We start from the raw sequence: 21084 nt of genomic DNA on the forward strand, positions 1-21084 counted from the left end.
GTCAAAAGCATCTTTTCTCATATAGTACATGAAACACATCACAGTACTTACTATACCACAATGGGATTACTGGTTTGAAAGCCTGTTTACCCCTTGTACCTCCTTGAAGAAGGGACTGTGTCTTTCATCTTCTTGCTCTAAGATAACAGAAATAATTGAGACTAAAGTGGTTGTGAATGTGAGTTCTGAGGTCAAATTTGCTGGGCTCAAAACCAGGCTTCAACTGGATAAAAATTAATCTCCCTATGGCACAGTTTCCTCACCTGTAAAACTGATATAATTGTACTTCCCACATAGGATTCCCTAGAGCTTACAACTGTACCTGATACATGTGTTCAATAAATGTTAGCCTCCATTATAATGCCTACCATAGTCTCTGAATGCTTAATAAATATTTGCTAAATGAATGAATGAATAAATACAGAACTAATATCAAAGTACAATTCTTTTTAAAAATTTTTTTTTAGATTTTTATTTATTTATTTATTTATTTATTTGAGAGAGAGTAGAGAGAGAGAGAGAGGAGCATGAGCGGGGAGAGGGCCGCGGAGGGGGCAGAGGGAGAGGGAGAAGAAGACTCCCTGCTGAGCTGGGAGCCCAACACGGGGCTCCATCCCAGGACCCTGGGATCATGACTTGAGCTGAAGGCAGAGGCTCAACTGACTGAGCCACCCAGGTACCCCTCAAAGTACAATTCTTATTTTGAATTTGCAACTTCAAATTTTCAAGGCCCTCCACTTTACATTTCACTAAACACCTTCCCATACAGAAGGCAGAAAATGTAAAGAATACTTTTTAGGAAGCACAATAATTAAAATTATTTGGGATAGAGGATAATGTAAAGAAAAATTTAATTAATTATATAAAGTGGGATGACCATATGGATATCCAGTATATCACTAAACCAAGATACTCATTTTATAGCTCAGAAAAGTAAAACAACTTTTCTTCCCTAAGTAATTCTGCAGTCATTTAAAGAAAAGCCTTCATTTGCATCATTGTTTAAACATGGATCATAATTATTAGTGGATGACAGAATTACTTCAGTACATCATAACTATTTTTTGATAATGAAATGCAATTAAATAGATTGGAAGTTACCAGAGTACTTCATACACCGTACAAGTATTATTTGATGAAGGTTTTTTTTTTTTTTCCTTCCCTTCATGAAGGCTTTGCTTAGAAACATATAGATAGATAAAAATATAGGTGGAAATGAGACAGAGCTCAAGATAGACACACATACGTATGTGCACATGTGTGAGTGTGTGTACCAGCTCATGATGTAAAAAGTACTTCTCACTGGGTACTTCAGTCAGAGAAGTCTGAAAATAAATGCTGTAGTCTACAATGATAATTTTAGGTACAAAACTTGTAGACAGAATGTAAACAACCTTGTAATCTCCAACCGACTTCAAATTGATTCATTTTTCTCACAGCATTTCTGGCCTTTAAACCTAATTTGCTTTATTTGAACAAACATGCACTTAACCCCAGGCCAACTGGTCATCATTTCAATCAATGACCATGAAAGGAACACTCCTTGTGTATTTTTTTATTACTTTAAATAAGCAATGGTGAAAAGGTATATAAATAATGGGATCTAAGGCTAGTGATCCTTGTATTTCTTCTATAAAAATTCTACTTTAATTGTAAACATCACCCAGGATTGGAGGAGACTAGTTAAATACTAAAACAGGCCTTCACACTGAAAATACAGGTCTATATTGAGATACACGCACTGGAGGTAAAAGAAAGTCCTTATTGAAGAGAGAGACTCCTTATCTGTGTGAAATGAATTGATCACTCCTTGTTAGAAAATAGTGACAAAAACTTATAAAACCATCCCTAGAAGGCAGCCTTGTTTAGCTAAAATAGAGAAACTGGAATTTTCTATAATTAGTTCAGTAACTAAATTTTAAGAACTTTGCACACTGGTCAGGGATAGAAATAGAACAGCAAACAATCACCTTTGTTTCCTTTGATTGTTTGGTGCCAGTTTTGTGAAGGGGGGAGTGTCTTTATATATTCTTTTACACAAAACTTTCTATTCCAAGTAGATTTAGGAATGAGGAGAGGGTTATAGATGTTTGACAACTACTGAGTCATCCTTCTCTCTACCCAGAAAACAAAACCAGTATGTCCTCCACCCTTTTTCGCTGGAATTGCCTAAAAGGTGCTAATTAATGATAGTTCTTATATGTATAAGAGGAACTAAAGTGAGACCACTAGCTAGAGGCCATCCTTAAGCCATCTAATAACTCTGAGACACTGCTATCCTGAGAGATATTAATATTATTACAATCTTTAAATCTATGAATTCAAGCCAGTGGTTCTGAAATGAAAGATTGCCTATTTTATGAAGCAAGCAGGGCCATCTTTTCCTACTTTATTAATTTAATGTTGAAATCAAAAGAAGGTGTATTATTTGCTTCAAAACCCAATAACATGTTCATGCCTGATCTGCAGCATTTCATATTTACAGGCCATCTTTCAGTGGATGGACTTCCTTTTTCTCACAGGTTTCCTTGTCATTTTATAACCAGCTCACTGGACCATGGAGTCAAGACCCCTGGGTTTACATTGTGTTCTATTCCTGTATGACTTGCTGAGCGCCCATATCTCTATTGCATAGTAAGAAATAATGATGGCTGGGACCAGAGGTTGGCCAAGAAATAATTCTGAATATCTTGGAGGTCAAGTTTTCTACAAACATAAACTGTATATGTAATTAAATCAAGTCTATCTTTGGCCAACAATATGTATAAATCAAACACAAGACTTTCTTCTCCCCCAAATTGACCGGTAATGCACTTAAGTTCAGATTTCCAAATATTCTGGTTGTTAAAATGTTCACGTTGTTGCTACATATCTCTTTCTAACTGTGCCATTTCAAAATATGTGTAGCAAGTCCTTAGACATTTTTGACCTTAATAATATAGGCATGCATATACTATAAACTTGGTGCTGATAAAGCTTAAAAGCAAAATCCATGTCATTTCACATAGACATGTACATTTCTAGCCATTGACCTCACTGCCAACTTTCCTGATACATAATTCAATCTAATTTTCCAATCTGTTGAAAACATTCTCCAGTTGCTGAGTCACTTCATAAAATTATATTTATGACCCTGGCCTTAAGTTTCTTCAAATGATGTGGCTTTGATGAGTAAACAGCAGATTCTTTGCAAAGTCTCATAAAAAATAAAAAGTAGTCAAATAAGGACAGGTCAACCAAATGATTTCCCAAAGGATTTTTAAAATCCTTTTCTCTACCAGATAAGACCACGATGAACAATTTTCTCAAGCAAGGTGTTTGACAAAATGTTGCAAACTGTGTAACTCGGTGACTTTTGCATCAAACTGAAGAAGGAGCAAGATACCAAATTAGAGCCCTACTGTTACAGAATAGCACATTTTGTGAAACACATCTGTGCTTCTACTGAAAACATGTTTCTAAGAATTGGCTCAGGAGAACTACCTGAAACAGAAAATGGACCTGAACTTTCTGAATTATGATGTAATCTGCTAGAGGAAAAAGAAAAATAACTCCATTATATGAATAATGAATGTGGCAAAAGTCTCATTTTCAAACTGTAGAAACTTCTTACTGCTGATTCCTTGTATAAGGGGATTTCCTGAACTCTACCGTCAAGGTAAGGGGATAGTGGTGCAGAGAGGAGATGTGGGTCACACCTAATTCCCCTTTTCTGGCATTCTAATGCTCCCACTCACACGGGGCAAGGCATCCGTTTCCAGTGGATTTAGCCTTGTTTGGATCAAAGCTTCCTCTACTTCATTTAACAGATTTGCTCAGATGGAAGGTCTCAGAGGAGAAAAAGTGTTAGTAAATGGGGGATTCCTGAACATATGAATATGTAGGTCATTGGATTTTTAAATAAATTAGAGAATAGTTTATCTATTAAGGAAGATTCAGTGTACATATTTTATGAAACCATCCTTATTATAGGTCAGTGGGCATCCCACAACCATTCCTTGCTAATAGTAAGTCTTTTAAAATACTGTCATAAACCTTTTCATAGTGTCACAAGCCTCTGATTAATTTTAAGTCCACAAAGTGACACGGGGCAAAAGAACACTCAAGGTTAGGATTCATAATCAAACTGTCAAAAAGCACAGATGTAAACACAGTAAATAGGCAAGCAACTTATTTAATGTCCATAGGCCTAGTAAGTGAAAGTATGCCAACGCTAAATAAATTCAGGAAATTAGCAAGAGAAAATGAATTGCAAAAGAAAGGAAGGTAAAATTAAAAAAAAAAGACTGGGGCGCCTGGGTGGCTCAGTTGGTTAAGCGACTGCCTTCGGCTCAGGTCATGATCCTGGAGTCCCGGGATCGAGTCCCGCATCGGGCTCCCTGCTCGGCGGGGAGTCTGCTTCTCCCTCTGATCCTCCATCTCATGCTCTCTCTCTCTGTCTCATTCTCTCTCTCAGATAAATAAATAAAATCTTAAAAAAAAAAATTTAAAGAAAAGGGAAGGAAGAAGAGAGGGAGGGAGGGAAGAAAGAAAAGAAAAGGAAAAGAAAAAGAAAAAGAAAAAATAAACTAGACAGAGCACTGGTCCTATTATTTCTTGAAATTATTAGTCCTACAAACACCACTTGCATCACTGACAGAGCACCAGAGATAGGGCGGGCAAGGGGGCAAAGCTACTCTAAAACTCACATGAATTACGTAATTCACCATTCAGACTCAGTAAGGGTGGTTTTCATTTAAGTCATGTTTGGAAGATCTCATAGGGCTTCAAATCCAGTGTCTGTTTCAGTCTCATTCCCTCTCTTTTTCTCTCCCCCACATTTGATATCCATAAGCAGATCTAGACAGTATCAATATGAGTCCACTGAATTCAGTTTATAATAATAATAGTGATAATATTTTCAAGTAGTACAGTAAAAACATCTATACTATTCCCATAGTGATATCTCACTTTAGATTTGGAAGGTAGTAGGTATAATATTGAAGATCAGTTTTATTCAACATACTACCCCATGATATACCCGAAAGCCGATTTAGACTAGCAGTGGCACTGATCTATAATCTGGGATAAAAAGCACATCCTGAGATAGATTCCTGTGCAAGTGATTTATTAAGGAAGTGTTTCTGAGGGAAACTGGTGAGGGAGTGGGAGAAGCAGGGCAGGGAAGGGAAGAAGCCCATACAATCCTCGCCTCAGCCTCATCTGCAGAGAGCTCTGGAGCAGAAGTCACACTTCAGAGCTGTCCCTTCTATTGGAGGAAGGGGAACTGGACTTTCATCCTCCTGCACCTACCAGATATTGGTTAAGTATTTCCAGCTCTCTGCCAGTGTGAGCAAAGCAAAATCCAGTAGTCTGAGGAAAGTCCTTTGAATGAAAAGCTGACTAGCAGTTGCTAGCTTCTAGAAGTCAAAGTAGGGGGAATAGGGGGTGAGGGAGAATTAGAACACCAAAAACAGAGCAGACATGTTATCTGCCTCAGCCTCCTCTAGTGTATTGACCATACCACCTCACTTCGTGACCATAGGTAACAGAAATACTTAGAACTATATCACAGGATTGCCTGAAAATTAATGACCAGGTCAGAAAACATTTTATCTCTCATTTGTCATAAAATCCTCAGAGACCCAAAAAGTGAGGTTAACCTTTTCCTCCAAAAGACTAATAAAGAAGAAAGTGATGATGCTCAGAATATATTTTACGTAAGGTCATAATGACGAAAACAGGCTTCTATCATCCTGATGGCACAGACAGGATATGATGCTCTGCTATACCCTGCATCTAGAACTACATTAATCTCGTGCCCAGGCTGAAGAGTTGATATTCTAGCATTGCATGATCTCAAGGCACACTGATTAACATAAAAAGGTATTAAAAGCAAGCTCTTGGAAATATAGCTCTATTCCCTCAATTGTGTTATTTTATATCACCAAATGATGTACTTATAGTGGCAATGATCAGATATACAAAGTAATCAATAGTTTCTCTTTGGAGAAGTGGCATTTTCAAATGCTATTTATTATGAATTTGAGTTCTTCATCGGGAAGTTTTAAACATGACAAACTAAGCTGATGCTTTTTTTTTTTTAGTTTTAGCTTCATTTATGAATGTTATACATGCGGTTTTGTTCTATACACATTCTCTCTCTCTGTCTCTCTAATTACTAGATGCTATTGGTCCAATCATCAAGCACAAAACCAGGAACATGAACTATAGGGTGACAAATCAAGTTGCTTTTTATTGAACTTGATAATAAATGAATAATAGAGATCATGAACTATTTCTAGAAAATATTCAGTGGAGGTGCCCTGGGTGATTTAGTCAGTTAAGCACCTGCCTTCAGCTCAGGTCATGATCTTGGGGTCCTGGAATCAAGCCCCTCATCAGACTCCCTGTTCAGCAGGGAGTCTGTGTCTCCCTCTCCCTCCGCTCCTCCCCTCATGGTCATGCATGAATGTGCATGCTCTCTCTCTCCGTCTCAAATAAATAAATAAAATCTTAAAAAAAAGAAAATATTCAGTGGACTAAAGATATATTACATATCAGTAAAGCAACTAAGTACAAGATTGATATTGGCCTTAGGTACCCATCTAAAATAAGAGGTTCTGATCCTGTTTGCTTTGAGAAAAAAAAAAAAAAAAAGTTGAGATTCTTTTCTATCTAAAGATTAACCATTCATTTATGTTATTATCTATAAATTTTTGTTTATTATAGCTGGCAAATCATTATATCACCCATAAATGTCTGATTCCACTCAAAAAAGCCTAACATTTGGAAAATCCATGGTTGGTTTCATGGGGCATAGTACACCACATTTTCCATTTAATGATTCTGCTGGTGAAACCCAGCTGTCCAACCTTGCTGTTAGTGACTACAGTATATACAGCAAAAACAATCTGCCTGCTGACCTCCGGCTTAAGTTCAAACTATGTCATTCTGTCAATACCATCTACCTTGATTAGGTTGGGCTTTATACACAACAGGTTATGATCCCAGAGGGATGAAAAGCTTTCCCAAATTAAAAGCAGAATTTTAAAAGGAAATACTCATACATTCCTATGCAGTTTCCATTTGATATCCTCAAGGCTGGCCCATGAACTCAAACTCCTGTTGATTGAAAGTGAATGTTCCTTTCTGGGTGTAGCCATCTTACAAATTTAATGGCAGGAGGAAAACAATAAAATGTGTTCCATGCTTCAATTAGACCTTTTATAACTTGGCACTTCAACGATGGCAATGCCAAAGAAAAATCATTAATCCATAAAGATAGACAAAAAGGATTGTGCGGGAGAAGACAGACCTCCAAGATCCTAGGGCCTTGGCAGAGCATTCCCTCACACCAACATGGTCTGTCTTTTATCTAGTCTCTCTGTGAATCTAAGGCTTCATGCTATTTGGATAAAATCTATACTGTGTTTGATTCTAAAATCCAACCATGCTTTCAATTTTATCCTTAGCCAAAGGAACTGTATATATAACCAGGCAATAAAATGTTGGCTAGCTACGAAATGCCTATTCATGCACATGATAGGTGAAAGCGTGCGCACACACACACACACACACCTGCAAAATAAAGACTAAAAGATGCGTCCTTCCGCTTTGTAAATACAAAGTAATAAATATGCAACAGACATGCTCAAAAGGACCAGCGTTTTTCATAACCCTAGTTCAGATAACTGTGGACACACAAATGCTGCTTGATTACTCTGAGTCAAAAAAAAAGAAGTCATAGAGTGATATCCGGAACATGTGCAGACCTCTGTGAACCTCCAAACTCATTTTTAAATGATGTCAAGTGAGTCTGTCAATAATAGAATGTATAAATTAGCTAAGAGTCAAGGGAGCAAGAGATTTCCCCCTCTTGGTCTCCTGCCATACCTAATCTGTCAGCACTAAACCTCAAACAACCCCACTGTGCTTCTTCCCTGCTCCCACTCCCCTGGTTCCAGCATTCCTGCAGACTGTTACCAAACCACAGTGCATGGTTCCATCTCTAGGTCATGCCTGTTAACTTCAGCTGAGACCCCAAACTACTTCATAATTCCTTCTATCTCAGATTGAAGCCCTATCACATTCAAACTGTCAACACACTTCTGGCCTCCTTTTCAACACCAAATTCTGGAAAGAGTAATTTACAGCCCCTGGTTCTGCATCCTCAACATTTAGTCACTCCTTAACTCCTAAATTCTGGCTCCTGCCTTCTCCGCTCTAATGAAATTCTATGCTAAGTTTGCCAAAGGTCTCTTCCAACCAATCACCAAATTTCATGCCATGGTTCAAGCTTCTCGCTCCCAGATGTCTTAGTTTTGTACACATGGACAAATCTCCTGGAAACTCTGCTCATGTTGCTGTACTCTCACTACAACCTCCCTATCCTTCCATCTCCACCTGCACCCATCTCTACTGGCATTTCTTCTCTTTTCCTGGTGACAGTAGTGGTGACGGTTTTTCCTCCTCCTTCTCCCAACTCTTCAAATCCCAGGCTCTGGCAATAAATTTCTAATCCCTTCCTCTAGCCCTGAAAACTCTTTTTAGCACCAAACTCATATTTTCAATGACTTTTGCCTACCTTCATTTAAGAAATCTGCCAGCACTTCAGAGTCAAAATAACCTAATCCAAAATAATCACTCTAAGCTTATTCCAACCATCTCTTTCAGTGTTCTCCTTGATACTCTAAGTGATTACAGATTTATTCTCAGCCACGAGGCTCAAACCTTGGCATTATGATGGTTACACTTTCTGTCAACTTTACTTCCACAGTGCTTCCTGACTCTGGACTCTACTCCACAACCACCATATGTTTACATATGAGCTGGCGCCCATGATCTTTTTCATCTTTGCATTTGCACAGAGCTTAGCTTCCTGCCTTGCATTTAGTAGGGTGGCCAAACTTAAACCTACTCCTCTTAACGACACTATATTCATCTTACTGTAATTATTCTTTATGCCCAGCTCCTCATGGAGCTACAACCCACTACAACCTTGGTTATTCTCCTACACTATTCACATTACTTCTCATTTTACTTTCATTATCTGAATACTTTTTTTTTTTTTTACTACCAGGTCATTAGCTCCTTGAGATTAGCACTTCTATTTTCTTGTTACTCATATAAGGACTAAATTAGTGGTTCTCAAGGTATGGCTCCTAGACCAGCAGCATTAGAATCACCTGGGACCTTGTTACAAATGCACCCCAGACTATGGAATCAGAAACACTGAGATGAGGGCCTCAGTAAAGCAAGACATATATAAATAAACTGTTTATCTTTTTATCATTTAGTATTATATTGGCATGTAATTCCCCCAAAACATTAAAAAATATGAGAAAACTACCCATTACCATTTTATCAATATCTTAAATCTAATTTGTATATTTTGAAAGGTTTTTAAAAAAATTATAGAAATCATGACATCAATGATACTCTTTTTATGAAGTTCAAAAACAAGATAAATAAAAGATTATATATGCATAAAGTTTTAGAACTAGTTTTTAAAAAAATGAATGATAACCACAAAATTCAAGATCAGGGTTATACCTGGGGAAAAGCAGATGGAGATGAGGGAAGAGAGGAGCACACAGGCCCAAGTCACTGGTAACATTCTGGGTCCCAAGTTCACAGATGTTCATTACCTTACTGAAATTAATTAATTATGGCCATATATGGATCAATGCTGACAGTATTTCCCGAACTAAGGATTATTAGTTAATCCTGAGTGCTCTGGGATCCATAAAAATTTTTTAAAGGGATAAAAAATATGTCACAATTCTGTCCTTAGTATTAGTCTTAACCACCAATTACCATGTTCAATGCTCATTATACCTGTGTGCGGTTGAATGCCACTCTTGCAAAGACAGCTTGGGACACACTGGCCCTCTTCAGCTCATCTCTGACTTGCTGGTAGATATCTGGAGAAACTTCTACGGAAGAGTTGGTTGGCTCTGGCTTAACTGCTCTGGGAATGGGCGGATGGTTCAGGAACTGCTGGTTGATGGCTTGAGGATGCTGGTGAGCCAGGAGCCGGCTAACAGCAATCTGTTGGTTTATCAGATGGGCCATGGCTATTTGTTGCCTAACAAGTTGTGGACTGAGCTGGGGAGAAAGAAGACCAGGGCTCATGATGGGCTGTAACGCGGGCACTTGGTTTCGGATTGGAGTACTGTGGTGGATTTGGCTATGAGGAGACTGTTCGTTGGTTTTCCCCAAGGATGCCAGCTGGTTCATATTTGGTAAATGCATTGGACGCTGGCCCAGAACACAATAGTCTGAAAGGTTTTCTCGTTCCACTCTTTCCACTGTTAAGAGATAACAATGATAATTCATCATTATTTTCACTGGTATAATTTATTGCTAATATATGTAGTACTGAATTATCATATTTTTGGTATACTAATGACATAAGTTTTTTTCATACAAAGCTGGAAGCCCCAGAGTAGAAGTGAGTTATCCCTCCCTGCAAAATGTTACAATAGTAGATTTTTTCATAGGTGATATGAAAGTAATAATACTTACCACTTCATTTTTCTTAAATTCTTAAAAGTAGGCATTTTATTGAATAACCAAGAGGGAAACCACTAAGCATGATAAATTCTAAATCCTCTCATATTCCCAAGCTCTCTCATCTCCCTCATCACCCTCCGTTATAAAAACACCAGCTGTTCACATCTTCTGTAGTTTGTGGTTAATGGTGTAGTTCATGGTTATCAGGAAATGACAAGGACAACATCTCCTGCCAAATTAACTGCTACCTCCTAATAAAAATCTCACACAGTAAGTATTATACAACTATGGGAACATTCATAGAAAATGTGTACCATGTAGTATAACCTTTTATCTTGTTATCACTTGTTATCTTTGTTATAGGAATATTTCTTTAAGAAATGGATATGTTAATAATTGTTGAAATGCACTAGGATAAGAAAAAATCTCACAATATTAATAACATTGCCTTGACTTTCCATTATATAAGATGCTCCCCCCCCCACCGGATATCTACCTTACTACATTTTATTGCACTTTCCTAGTAGTAAAGATTTAAGGAATAACCTGGAAAGGCAGAAGAAAAAGGAAGTATCATATACGTTCAAACATCAGGCAGATTTTTTTCCTCCCCCAAGAATATTTCCCAAAAAGAGCAAATCACCTCAGAGTCAAATTCTTTTTTTTTTTTTTTAAGATTTTATTTATTCATTTCAGAGAGAGGGAGCAAGCATGAGTGGGGAGTGAGGGTCAGAGGAAGAAGCAGACTCCCTGCTGAGCATGGAGCTGATGCAGGCCTCCATCCCAGGATCCTGGGATAATGACCAGAGCTGACGGTAGATGCTTAAACAACGGAGATACCCAGGTGCCCCTCATAGTCAAATTCTTATCTAAATCTCAGTATCACATTATTATGTAAAACAAAGGTTGGTTTGGAGAAAACATGAGGCTGAAATAACCTCCATCATTCCTAGTTTTAAACCCTTACAGATGTAATTTAACAAAATCTGGTATTTTTAAAAATATTTATTTATTTGAGAGAGAGAGAGAGAGAAAGAGTGGGAGGGGTAGTGGCAGAGGGAGAGGGAGAAAGGGAATCTTAAGCAGGCTCTGAGCGAAGCACAGAGCCCAACGCTGGATGCTGGGCTCCATCTCACGACCCTGAGATCATGACCTGAGCTGAAATCAAGAGTCGGACGCTTAACCAACTGAGCCACCCAGGTGCCGCCCCAACAAAATCTGTTCTTTAGAGCAAAAATTCCAAACAGATTTTGTAATTATTTCTTAAAATTGCAAATGCTGGATATGATCATGTAAACGCCTATTACGGTAACTTTAAAGAACAAGAGATCAAAATAGTCACCTAGAGGACAAATTTTTAAAAATAATTGTCCCACTATTATGCACGATTATGCAAATGATGTGTAGCTTGGCATAATGTTTACAATGGCAGAATCATATTTGTATCAAAAAGTCTGAAGTCTCAAAAAAAAAGCTTAAGCAGAAATGGCGTGTCCTAGAAAACTGGATAAGTGACTCCAAACACTTATCCAGGGTTTTGTAATGACAGAGGCACAAGTGCTGAATCACATGTGAAGAATTTAAATAAAATCAGTCAATGAACTTTAAAAGTAGAGAAAAATAGTATTTCTAATTAATATTTTATGTAATATGTGATTTTAAAATACGTATGTGGAAGTTAATTGTTAATTAAAATGCAAGTAAATATTTCACCATTTTATCCATATGTCTTAGGGTTTTACATATTCAAAACTTCTCATTGGGAAAATAAACATTAGTATCTTGGGATCACCTTATATTCAGACATACATAGTATTTATTCCTGCTTTGCTTAAAAAACCAAAACGAATGCTTAACTTTCCTATGAACACCCAAATAAGTAAAGTTTACCTCAGACTTCTTTAAAGGCTCAATTTCTAACTTAATCCTTTCAATGTAATTCATTTAGTTGTATTCACCTTTCCTTCACAAGGTTCAAGGAGAACAAATTATTTTAACCTTATCCTCTAAATGCAAACGTTCTTCAGTCATTGTATTAATTAAACTTTAAGGCACACAATCTTAAAATCAAACCAAGCAAATGGGTGAGAGCCTTCAAAAGGTAATGTAACACAGTTTCCATACGACAGGAATTACTATTATGATCCCCTCACTGAACGCAGCAGAGGAGCCACGCACTGTGTCTGGAGTAAAGTTGTACTTTATAGACAGAAATAGTTGGTACTTACTAGACACTTGGTTCACTTTGGTTTAATTCCTTTTTAACTCAGCCAAAATAAAGGCAAATTCAAATATTAAATTATGGGGCGCCTGGGTGGCTCAGTCGTTAAGCGGCTGCCTTCGGCTCAGGTCATGATCCCAGGACCCTGGGATCGAGCCCCACATCGGGCTCCCTGCTCGGCAGGAAGCCTGCTTCTCCCTCTCCCACTCCCCCTGCTTGTGTTCCTGCTCTCGCTATCTCTCTTTCTATGTCAAATAAATAAATAAAATCTTAAAAAGAAAATAAAAACAAAAAAACCCCAAATATTAAATTATGTTTTCAAGTACTTAAGAAGTAAAAGTTTTATCCATTTCTTTTTCTACTTAAAAAAAATATATATAGAACCATCCATTAATAGCATGCATTCTTTGATTAAAAGCTAATTTCCCAAAATTTGGGTATTTTCATTCTTCAGTGGTTTAACTTGACTTTCTTGAAATATATCTAAATAGGAGCGCCTGGGTGGCTCAGTCAGTTAAGCATCTGACTTTGGCTCAGGTCATGATCTCAGGGTCCTGGGATCAAGCCCCACATCAGGCTTCCTGCTTAGCAGGGAGTCTGCTTCCCTCTGCCCCTCCCCCACACTTGTGCTCTCTCCCTCTCTCTCTCTCTCTCAAATAAATAAATAAAATCTTTTAAAAAAATAAAGAAAAGATATATATCTAAATCACATCATTAATAAAAAACTCTATTCACAGATCTAGTCATAATTATGCACACAATTAAGCATTAACGTCAGAGCTCAAAAAAACCTATATGAATTGGTGCAGTAAGAGTTAGAATAATGTCACTCCATATTTCTTTAAGATTATGCATAGTATGTCCTTTTTCTTACGAGTTCTCAGATCCTTATAAATTCATATACTTAAAAAGGGGACTGGGGAAGTGTCCTTAAGGACACGCAGTAACACCAGGAAGTACTAACTCCTTAGAAAACCATAACGAGGCAATTGCAAAGGCAAATGCGTAAACTTCCAGGGAGAGAACAAAAGGCAGAGAAGCCAGCTGGAGAGGTACCTGGGGGAGTAAGAGAAAGCCTCCCAGTCCAAAGCAAGTGGCCGCTACCTTGCCTTGGCCAGTTTTTGTCTTTCTATATATCGTCATTTCTTCAGATGTTTTTTCAAGAAAATGGAAAATCTGGATTATTACATGCTAGTGCCTATTTTTCAGGTATTGGCAACTAATTCCATTTGCGAAACACAACAAATGCCAAACAAAGCATATCTGAAAACTGGACACTGCCTATAGGCTACCAGTAAGACTAAAGACTAAAGATCCCTTAAGTTGTTAAAGAAAAAAATATTCAACAGCACTCTTTAAAGATGGTAAGGAAAACCTTATCCAGGACCATTGCAATAGGCATAGGGACCCCTGCAATGGGATTTTATGGTGGGGGAGAGAGATTGGATTCAACTCAGCATAAACACATGGGAATTTATAGCTAAGGATCAGGGTGGGGGTCAGTAGATAGAAAATTACTAAGAGGAAACATCAGGAGTAAGGGGGGTTCTGGCTAAACTGACCTAACAGGATTCTTTGCTGAAGACAGGCCAGGGTGATCAGACATCACTTGGGGGATGGTGGAAGATGAGGAACCCGATCAGATATCGAGGGGTGATCAGATATGGGGGGGTTCAGGTTAAATTGACTTAGCAGGGTTCTTGCTAAAACTGGATTTTACAAGGAAGTCCACAGATGGACCATGGAAAAAATTTGGAAGCCTGACTAAAAAGTTTGGTCAAATGAAGAATCTTTGTTTTTCAGTGTCTGACAACTCTACCAATAAAAGCCAAGTTTTTTACTTCCTAAGACTGAAGAAAGAAAGAAAAAAAAAATCACACATCCTGTCTAAAAATCAAATGCTCATCAACAGGCGGCATCTCCACTGACCAGAGCAGTGTATGGTTTCAGTAACATTTTGTACAGATTTTGCCAAACTTGAAAACCTTTTTCATTTTTTTTTCTGCTACCACTCTCATAAAAATAACAGAATAATATTTTAGCCTCTAAAGTCACACAGGTGAAATACAAATGCTTTAAAAAAAAGTCAGAGGAGCATCACAATGTACTAGACTCCATCTGAAAATTGAGCTTGCACGTTCATTATTTCTTTTCCTTCTTCTCTCCTTCCTTCCTTTCCTTCCTTCCTTCCTCCATCCCTCCCTCCCTTCTTTCCTTCCTTCTTCCCTCTCTACCTCTCTTTCTTTTTAAATCTATTTGAAAGTAATCACAATGGCTGAAACGTAGACCTAACAGCAGTGCCTAATTTTGTGTTTTGCTTTTTCCCTCTAATGGAAAACATAGTATCAAGTCTGTCTTAAACTAAACCAAGTCCAAAGACAACACCTTGGCTCTGAGGGTCCATCTTATCTCTGCAATATTCAGCCATGAAAAAGAAATCCTGAAAAAAAGTGAAAGATAAATGGTAGTCCTGCCTCTGATGATGAAAGCCATGTTCACATTCACAACCAAAAAATGTTCTCAATAAAGCCAAGATGCTTACTTATTAAAGAGACATAAAAACACAACTACTTCCAGGGCTTTGAATCAGAGCTGCAATTCACTTCACAATGAATTTGATTCCACTGTTGCTGAAGTCCTGACGGGGATCTGTGGGGTTGCCAAGTGTCTGGGAAGGAATGATGTCTCCAGCTTCAGTTTGAGTCTCCAAATGGGGTGTAGCTTGAGGAACTGTCGCAAGTGGGGCTGAAACATTTCTATGCCTCATAGCTGAGAGGCTTTCTGTAGCTCTCCTGACCTCTGGAAAAGGGTCTCAGTCCAGGGGCCTTGCAGGTGAACAGTTGAGATCTGGAGTCTGCTCAGGTTTCTGAGAAGCTCAGAGTTCCAGGATATCTTACAAATTCCTCTGAGCTTTCTGGGAATGAATGAAAACTTCAGGAAATGGGAAACCATCATCTAACCACTCTCTGAGCTTCTGGGATTCTATTTAACTCCAAAGTAGGAGAGGCCTTTGTAGCCCTGCATTAGAATTGCAGGAGCTTCTAGAGCCTTCCCAAGTTCACAGAGTTTATGTTCTAACCAAGAGCACCCTATGACCATTAGCTATTAGTAGCCATGATTGCTGGTTACGGCTGGTTGTTCATAGACTAGAAAGTCACACTCCTCCCCAGGGATGAATCTGTATTACAATTAAAAGATCTTTGGTGCAAAAATCTCATTTTATTTAAGCAATTTTACAGTACATCCAGGAAGTCAAGTATTTATCTTAATTATCACAAATCCCTGATATATTCTTATATTTTATGTACTTTGTACGTTTCAGTCTGTGCTATGTCAGAGATATTCAGAGTATAGTCCTTGAACCATCAAAATCCTATCACCTGGAAGACTGTTAGAAATACAAATTCAGGGGCTCCAAATCAGAATCTCTTAGAGTTCTTACATACACTAAGATTCCAATGATTCTTATATACACTAAAGTTTGAGCATCAACATCTATATCATCTTTGTTTTTATTGATTGTCTTTTGAAATTCTACCAGATAGCTACCAGGTAATTTGTATGTACACTAAAGTTTGAGAATCACTGTTCTATGTTGTCTTTGCTTTTACGTTGTTGTCTTTTTTTTTTTTTAAGATTTTATTTATTTATTTATTTTAGAGAGAGAGTGTGTGTGCATAAGCAGGGGGTACTCCTTATATATTGTTGTCTTTTGAGACTATACCAGAAACTCATTAACTGTCAAAGTCTGTTGTCCGTTCTTCTCTCTCATCTTACTTAACATTCACTATATTATACATGTATAAGCATTTAAAAAAATTTACGTGATAAATCTTTAGTTTTTGTTGATGGTCACATTATATTGAAGAAGCACTGACTGGACCTGGTATTAGAAAGAAGCTGTACTCAAATCTGCATTCTACCTCTTATTAGCTATGGGGCCTCCTTGAGCGAGTTGGAGAGTCTCTGGCCCTCAGTCTTGCCGTAGGGAAAATATTATTATCTCAGAATTGTAGGAGTAAAGTTTAGATGATTAGTATCTATGTGAAAGATCTTTGTCAAAGCACTATTGTAAATTTCAGAAAATATCTGTATAATTATGATTAACAGATTAGGCTTCTCATTTCAAAACTTCCTGATTAAGACACTCTGACAAACGTCTGCTGTTTCTCAAAGGTCACCTAAAGAACTGCAATCTTTTCTTTTTTTCAAGTAACTATGCCATGTTACATCATATCACTTTTAAAAATAAATCCTATACTTTAAAAGAACTCATTATCAGTATAGAATCACATGCTTCACAGTACACACAGGGCTATGTTGCTATTCAGTTTCTCCAAATGAGGCTTGATAGTTCATATTCTGACCTTCAAATTAGGACGCAGAATAGATGAGAAGTAAAATGATATAATCTCACAACTTTTGAAATTACATTTATAGAAATGCTACACAAATACAGCTTTAAGTTTCAAAAGTTAATATGAATAAAAATGAAAAAAAACCTTAAGGAATAAGATACGCTTTAAGTGTATACATATTACATTTACATCAACCAAAAGAAAGAAGGAAAATATCCTACATTTTTTTTTTAAAGCAAATGTTTAATGTCTTATTTTTATTTCCAGGGGAAATGAGTAGGCATTGAAATGTCCACACTTTAAAAAAAAACCAAAAACATAATTTTTCCTCTTTAGTTGTGCTTTTCTCAGTTGGACTTCATTGTTTTTATTATGTCTATTTGCTGTAGATGCTATGTAAAGTAAACCTACTAAAATTTCAATACTCAAAATATATTCCAATGACTAAATGCCCCAAAATATACTTGCTGAGGAGAATTTAAGAGCAAAAGGAGAAGTGTCTGATTGGCACACATCAGATGCCTGCCAATCACAATAGATGGCATAGGATAGGTGGAAAGAACAAACTGGGATGTTTAGGGCCTGGGTTCTAACTTCCTGGGTGATTTGGGGATTACCTGTAAAATAGGGAGGATTATCTGTAAATTGGTTTTAAAGCAACCTTCCAGGTTACTTACCTAATAGTATCTTAAAGAGTATTACTGCTAGGATTTTCAGAAACAATTCCCTTTCTCAGAATATCTGCTTCTGCTTCTTGACTCTTCAGGGAGAATTTAAAACTTTCCTAAGGTATCTCTCTTTGCAAAACTCCCCATTGCAACAAGAGTAATAGTAGTTTATACAGTGACACTCGCTGTAGATGTAGTATTGCTCTTGCAGGTTTATCTAGCAATACCACTTAAAAGACTGATAAAATTTCCAGAACCATGAACCTAGTGTTTTAATGCAAACCTTAACACAGTTATTTTTGTGAAATAACCCCGGGGGTCTGTCCATACTTAGAAAGCTGTGGAAAGCAATGAATTGGGTAAAAAGCTTTGCAATGAGAAATTTCTGGAATTTCTGGCCTATGGATTTTTCCTAAAACCATTAAGATGCTTATGCAAATGTAAACGGATTAGCATGAATGAGTGCTAATGGATAACACTCTAGTATTCCCTAGAACATCTCCTGGAAACCCTGGATAGAAGAATATAAGCGGAAGGAGGGGTGGGATGGGGATGATGGCAGAATTTCTGTATGACTCCCTCAACTCAAAAAGTACTCTGGAAGTGATTCTACAAAGGCATGACACAGGTTTGCCTCTGGCACTCTTGGTAGAAAGTTGCCAATCAAATTGGTAATTTCGAATTGGTACCCAAACCTTGGAGTATAGATGAAAGATATTCCTGAGTATATCACTGCCTTGGATTTTCAAACCTCCATCCCAAGTTCCTTGCTCCCCAACCCTTAGGCCCAAAAACTTGGAGCCCAACTTTAAAGACGATGATCCCATCTAATACCAGAGAGGTCAGATAATGTGTTCAAGGTCAAATAGCTGTCCAAATGCAGATAAATATTTAGGAATATTCAAAATGATTAGGGCTGCTGGCACAGAAACCTCATAAGCATAATAATGAAACCACATGACCAGTAAAAACTAGTTTTTTTTCTCTTTCTCTGCATTACTCAAAGTTAATTTCTCAGGGCCTACATATGTCACAAATATTTCTTAATGAATTTCTTTAGAGAAAAATGCGTATTATAAGTGCAGAAATTCTCATAACTGTCTTGCTCATATACCTCTTCTAAAACACACTGGCATTTCCGGTAACATGAAGCCCAACTGTCTATACAGTAGTTGAGGCACTGAGCTAAACCCTGCACATATCATTGTCATTGAACTCTCACAGTAGTATGACAGAGATATTATTATGACCACTTTACTGAAGAAGCTGAAGCCCAGAGAAAATAATGTCACATACCTATTAAAGGAAGAATCACATTCAAACCCACATCTTTAGGACCTTAAAGCCTTTGTTCCACTGATTATGCTAAAAAACCCAACTAGGGGTATGTGGTTGTTATTAATATTAGGATTTGAGTCAGGACTAATCCACTTTCCTACAGAAAATTCCTGCTTTCTATTTTATGTGCATGCACACGTGCATGAGGCATGTATACCCATCAGTGACATGAGAAGGAAGGATGGGTTGTCTGAATGGTGAGGGCACAACCGGATGCCTCCACCATATGCCTTGTAAACCTTTCTGATGTCATCGATTGAAAAAGCTGGTCAGTTCTACAAAGTGAAGAAATCACTGATTCCTCAACCATGGAATTAGCTAATCACTAAAACAGGATTATTCACATTTGTTTATCGTTTTAATTCCTATGGGAAGAATTTATTAATCAACTATTATGTGCCAGAAATGATGCCAGCCCCTGGAGATACAGTACTGAGTAGTATTAGTTACAAATACTCCACTCTGATTTGCTTCAGACAATTTAACTCTTTTCTACACATAGATGGGCCTGTAACACCTGCCTATAATTTAAAATGCATTTCTATTTGATGATAAACATAGTTCCTTTCATCCCAATTCTGTTGATTATTAGCAATTTATTCTAGTCATGTATAATATAAATTCACACTCGTTTCTTTTATTTTTCTTGCAGCCAAAAAAGCTTTGCTCCAAAATGAGTGTCATCAACATGGACTCTCACCTGACTGATTAAAGACAGGAATCACACAACTGAAAGATTTGAGAGGTAACTCTTTATAAATTCTGTAAATATGAAGTGTTTCTTTGAAACATGTAAACAATAAGAAATAAAAAGGGGTATGTACACTCACATAAGACGGTAATAACCATAAATTCCTATATGATTGAGCTATATGAAACTGGCAATACATAATTTTAATCTACAAAAATGGCAATTTCATATGCTTCAACCTGATATTTATCTTGACTCTTCTCTCTGAACTGGATTACATATTATCACTAAACAACCATACTATCCACCCAAACTCTTTCACTGAGTTAAATTCTTTTTCAAAGAATCATAACCCTAACTTCCCTGACAAACTGTAACAGCATCCCATATGTTAATACCGAATATGCCCAATCACTGAAAAGATTTCTGATTTACTCTGTCCTAGACAATAACTGAGGTACAACGTCAATGTGTACAGAGGTACAAAATCCATTTTCTGTTAACACAGACAGACATGATTTGAGAGCTAAAACTAATATTCCATATATATCAAATATAAATCCCACACCATTAAAAAAGAAAAAAAAAAACCTATTACCAGAAAAGCTCACTAAATATAATTAAAGAAAAATATTAGGAGTCTGAAAGGGCTGAAGGGCAAACGGGGAAAAAAAAAAAAAAGCTAAGTCTTTTAGGACTATGAAAGTTAAAGATTTGTTTTTCTCTAAATTTGTGGAAGAGAATCTGTCTCTGGGTTGAGAACTTGCTTTTGCAAAGTCTCTGCCTAGAGCAAGATATTCAGAGCCAACTTGTTAACTCCTAATAAAACAAGGCTTGGAAGGAAAATGCTTCCAGCCCCATAAGCGAAGTGTACCAGCCGGCACTGTGATAATACCATATGACTGGTTTTCTTAGATGTATTTTCCCCTTATTATCAACTTCCTTTTTCCATCATATAAGATCCACAAAAACATATATATCTACCATAAAGCACTTGAAGCTGGACACCTCTGTGCTTTGGCAAAAAAAGCTCATAGGACCTATTACGTTCCATGGAAAAAGTGAGCGTTACCCACCTTTACCCTTCCTGTAATCCCAACCCTCCCCATCTGAACACTACTGTCCCTTTTGATTTCCAGCAACGCTTTATCGTGGTTTGATAACATGGACCATTTCAAGCATTCCTGTAACTTTCTGTACAGGTTAAAGCAAGTTATATCTAATAATATCTTTATTTTTATCCCTTATTTTAATCTGAAGCTATAATTTCAGAGGTGAGTTCAGCACAATAGAAAAAAATAGCATTTCAGA

General features: G+C 37.3%; 1 protein-coding gene across 1 annotated transcript in view; it reads right to left on the reverse strand.

Annotated features, from left to right (window-relative positions):
• Positions 1-21084, reverse strand: part of SATB2 (SATB homeobox 2) — a 180964-nt gene that overhangs the window by 64094 nt on the left and 95786 nt on the right. Inside the window, 1 exon segment of the mRNA XM_021703069.1 lies at positions 9820-10292. Coding sequence (XP_021558744.1) covers positions 9820-10292 — 473 coding nt within the window.

Source organism: Neomonachus schauinslandi, chromosome 3 (genome assembly GCF_002201575.2).
Source record: "Neomonachus schauinslandi chromosome 3, ASM220157v2, whole genome shotgun sequence".
In the NCBI taxonomy this organism is placed as follows: domain Eukaryota; kingdom Metazoa; phylum Chordata; class Mammalia; order Carnivora; family Phocidae; genus Neomonachus; species Neomonachus schauinslandi.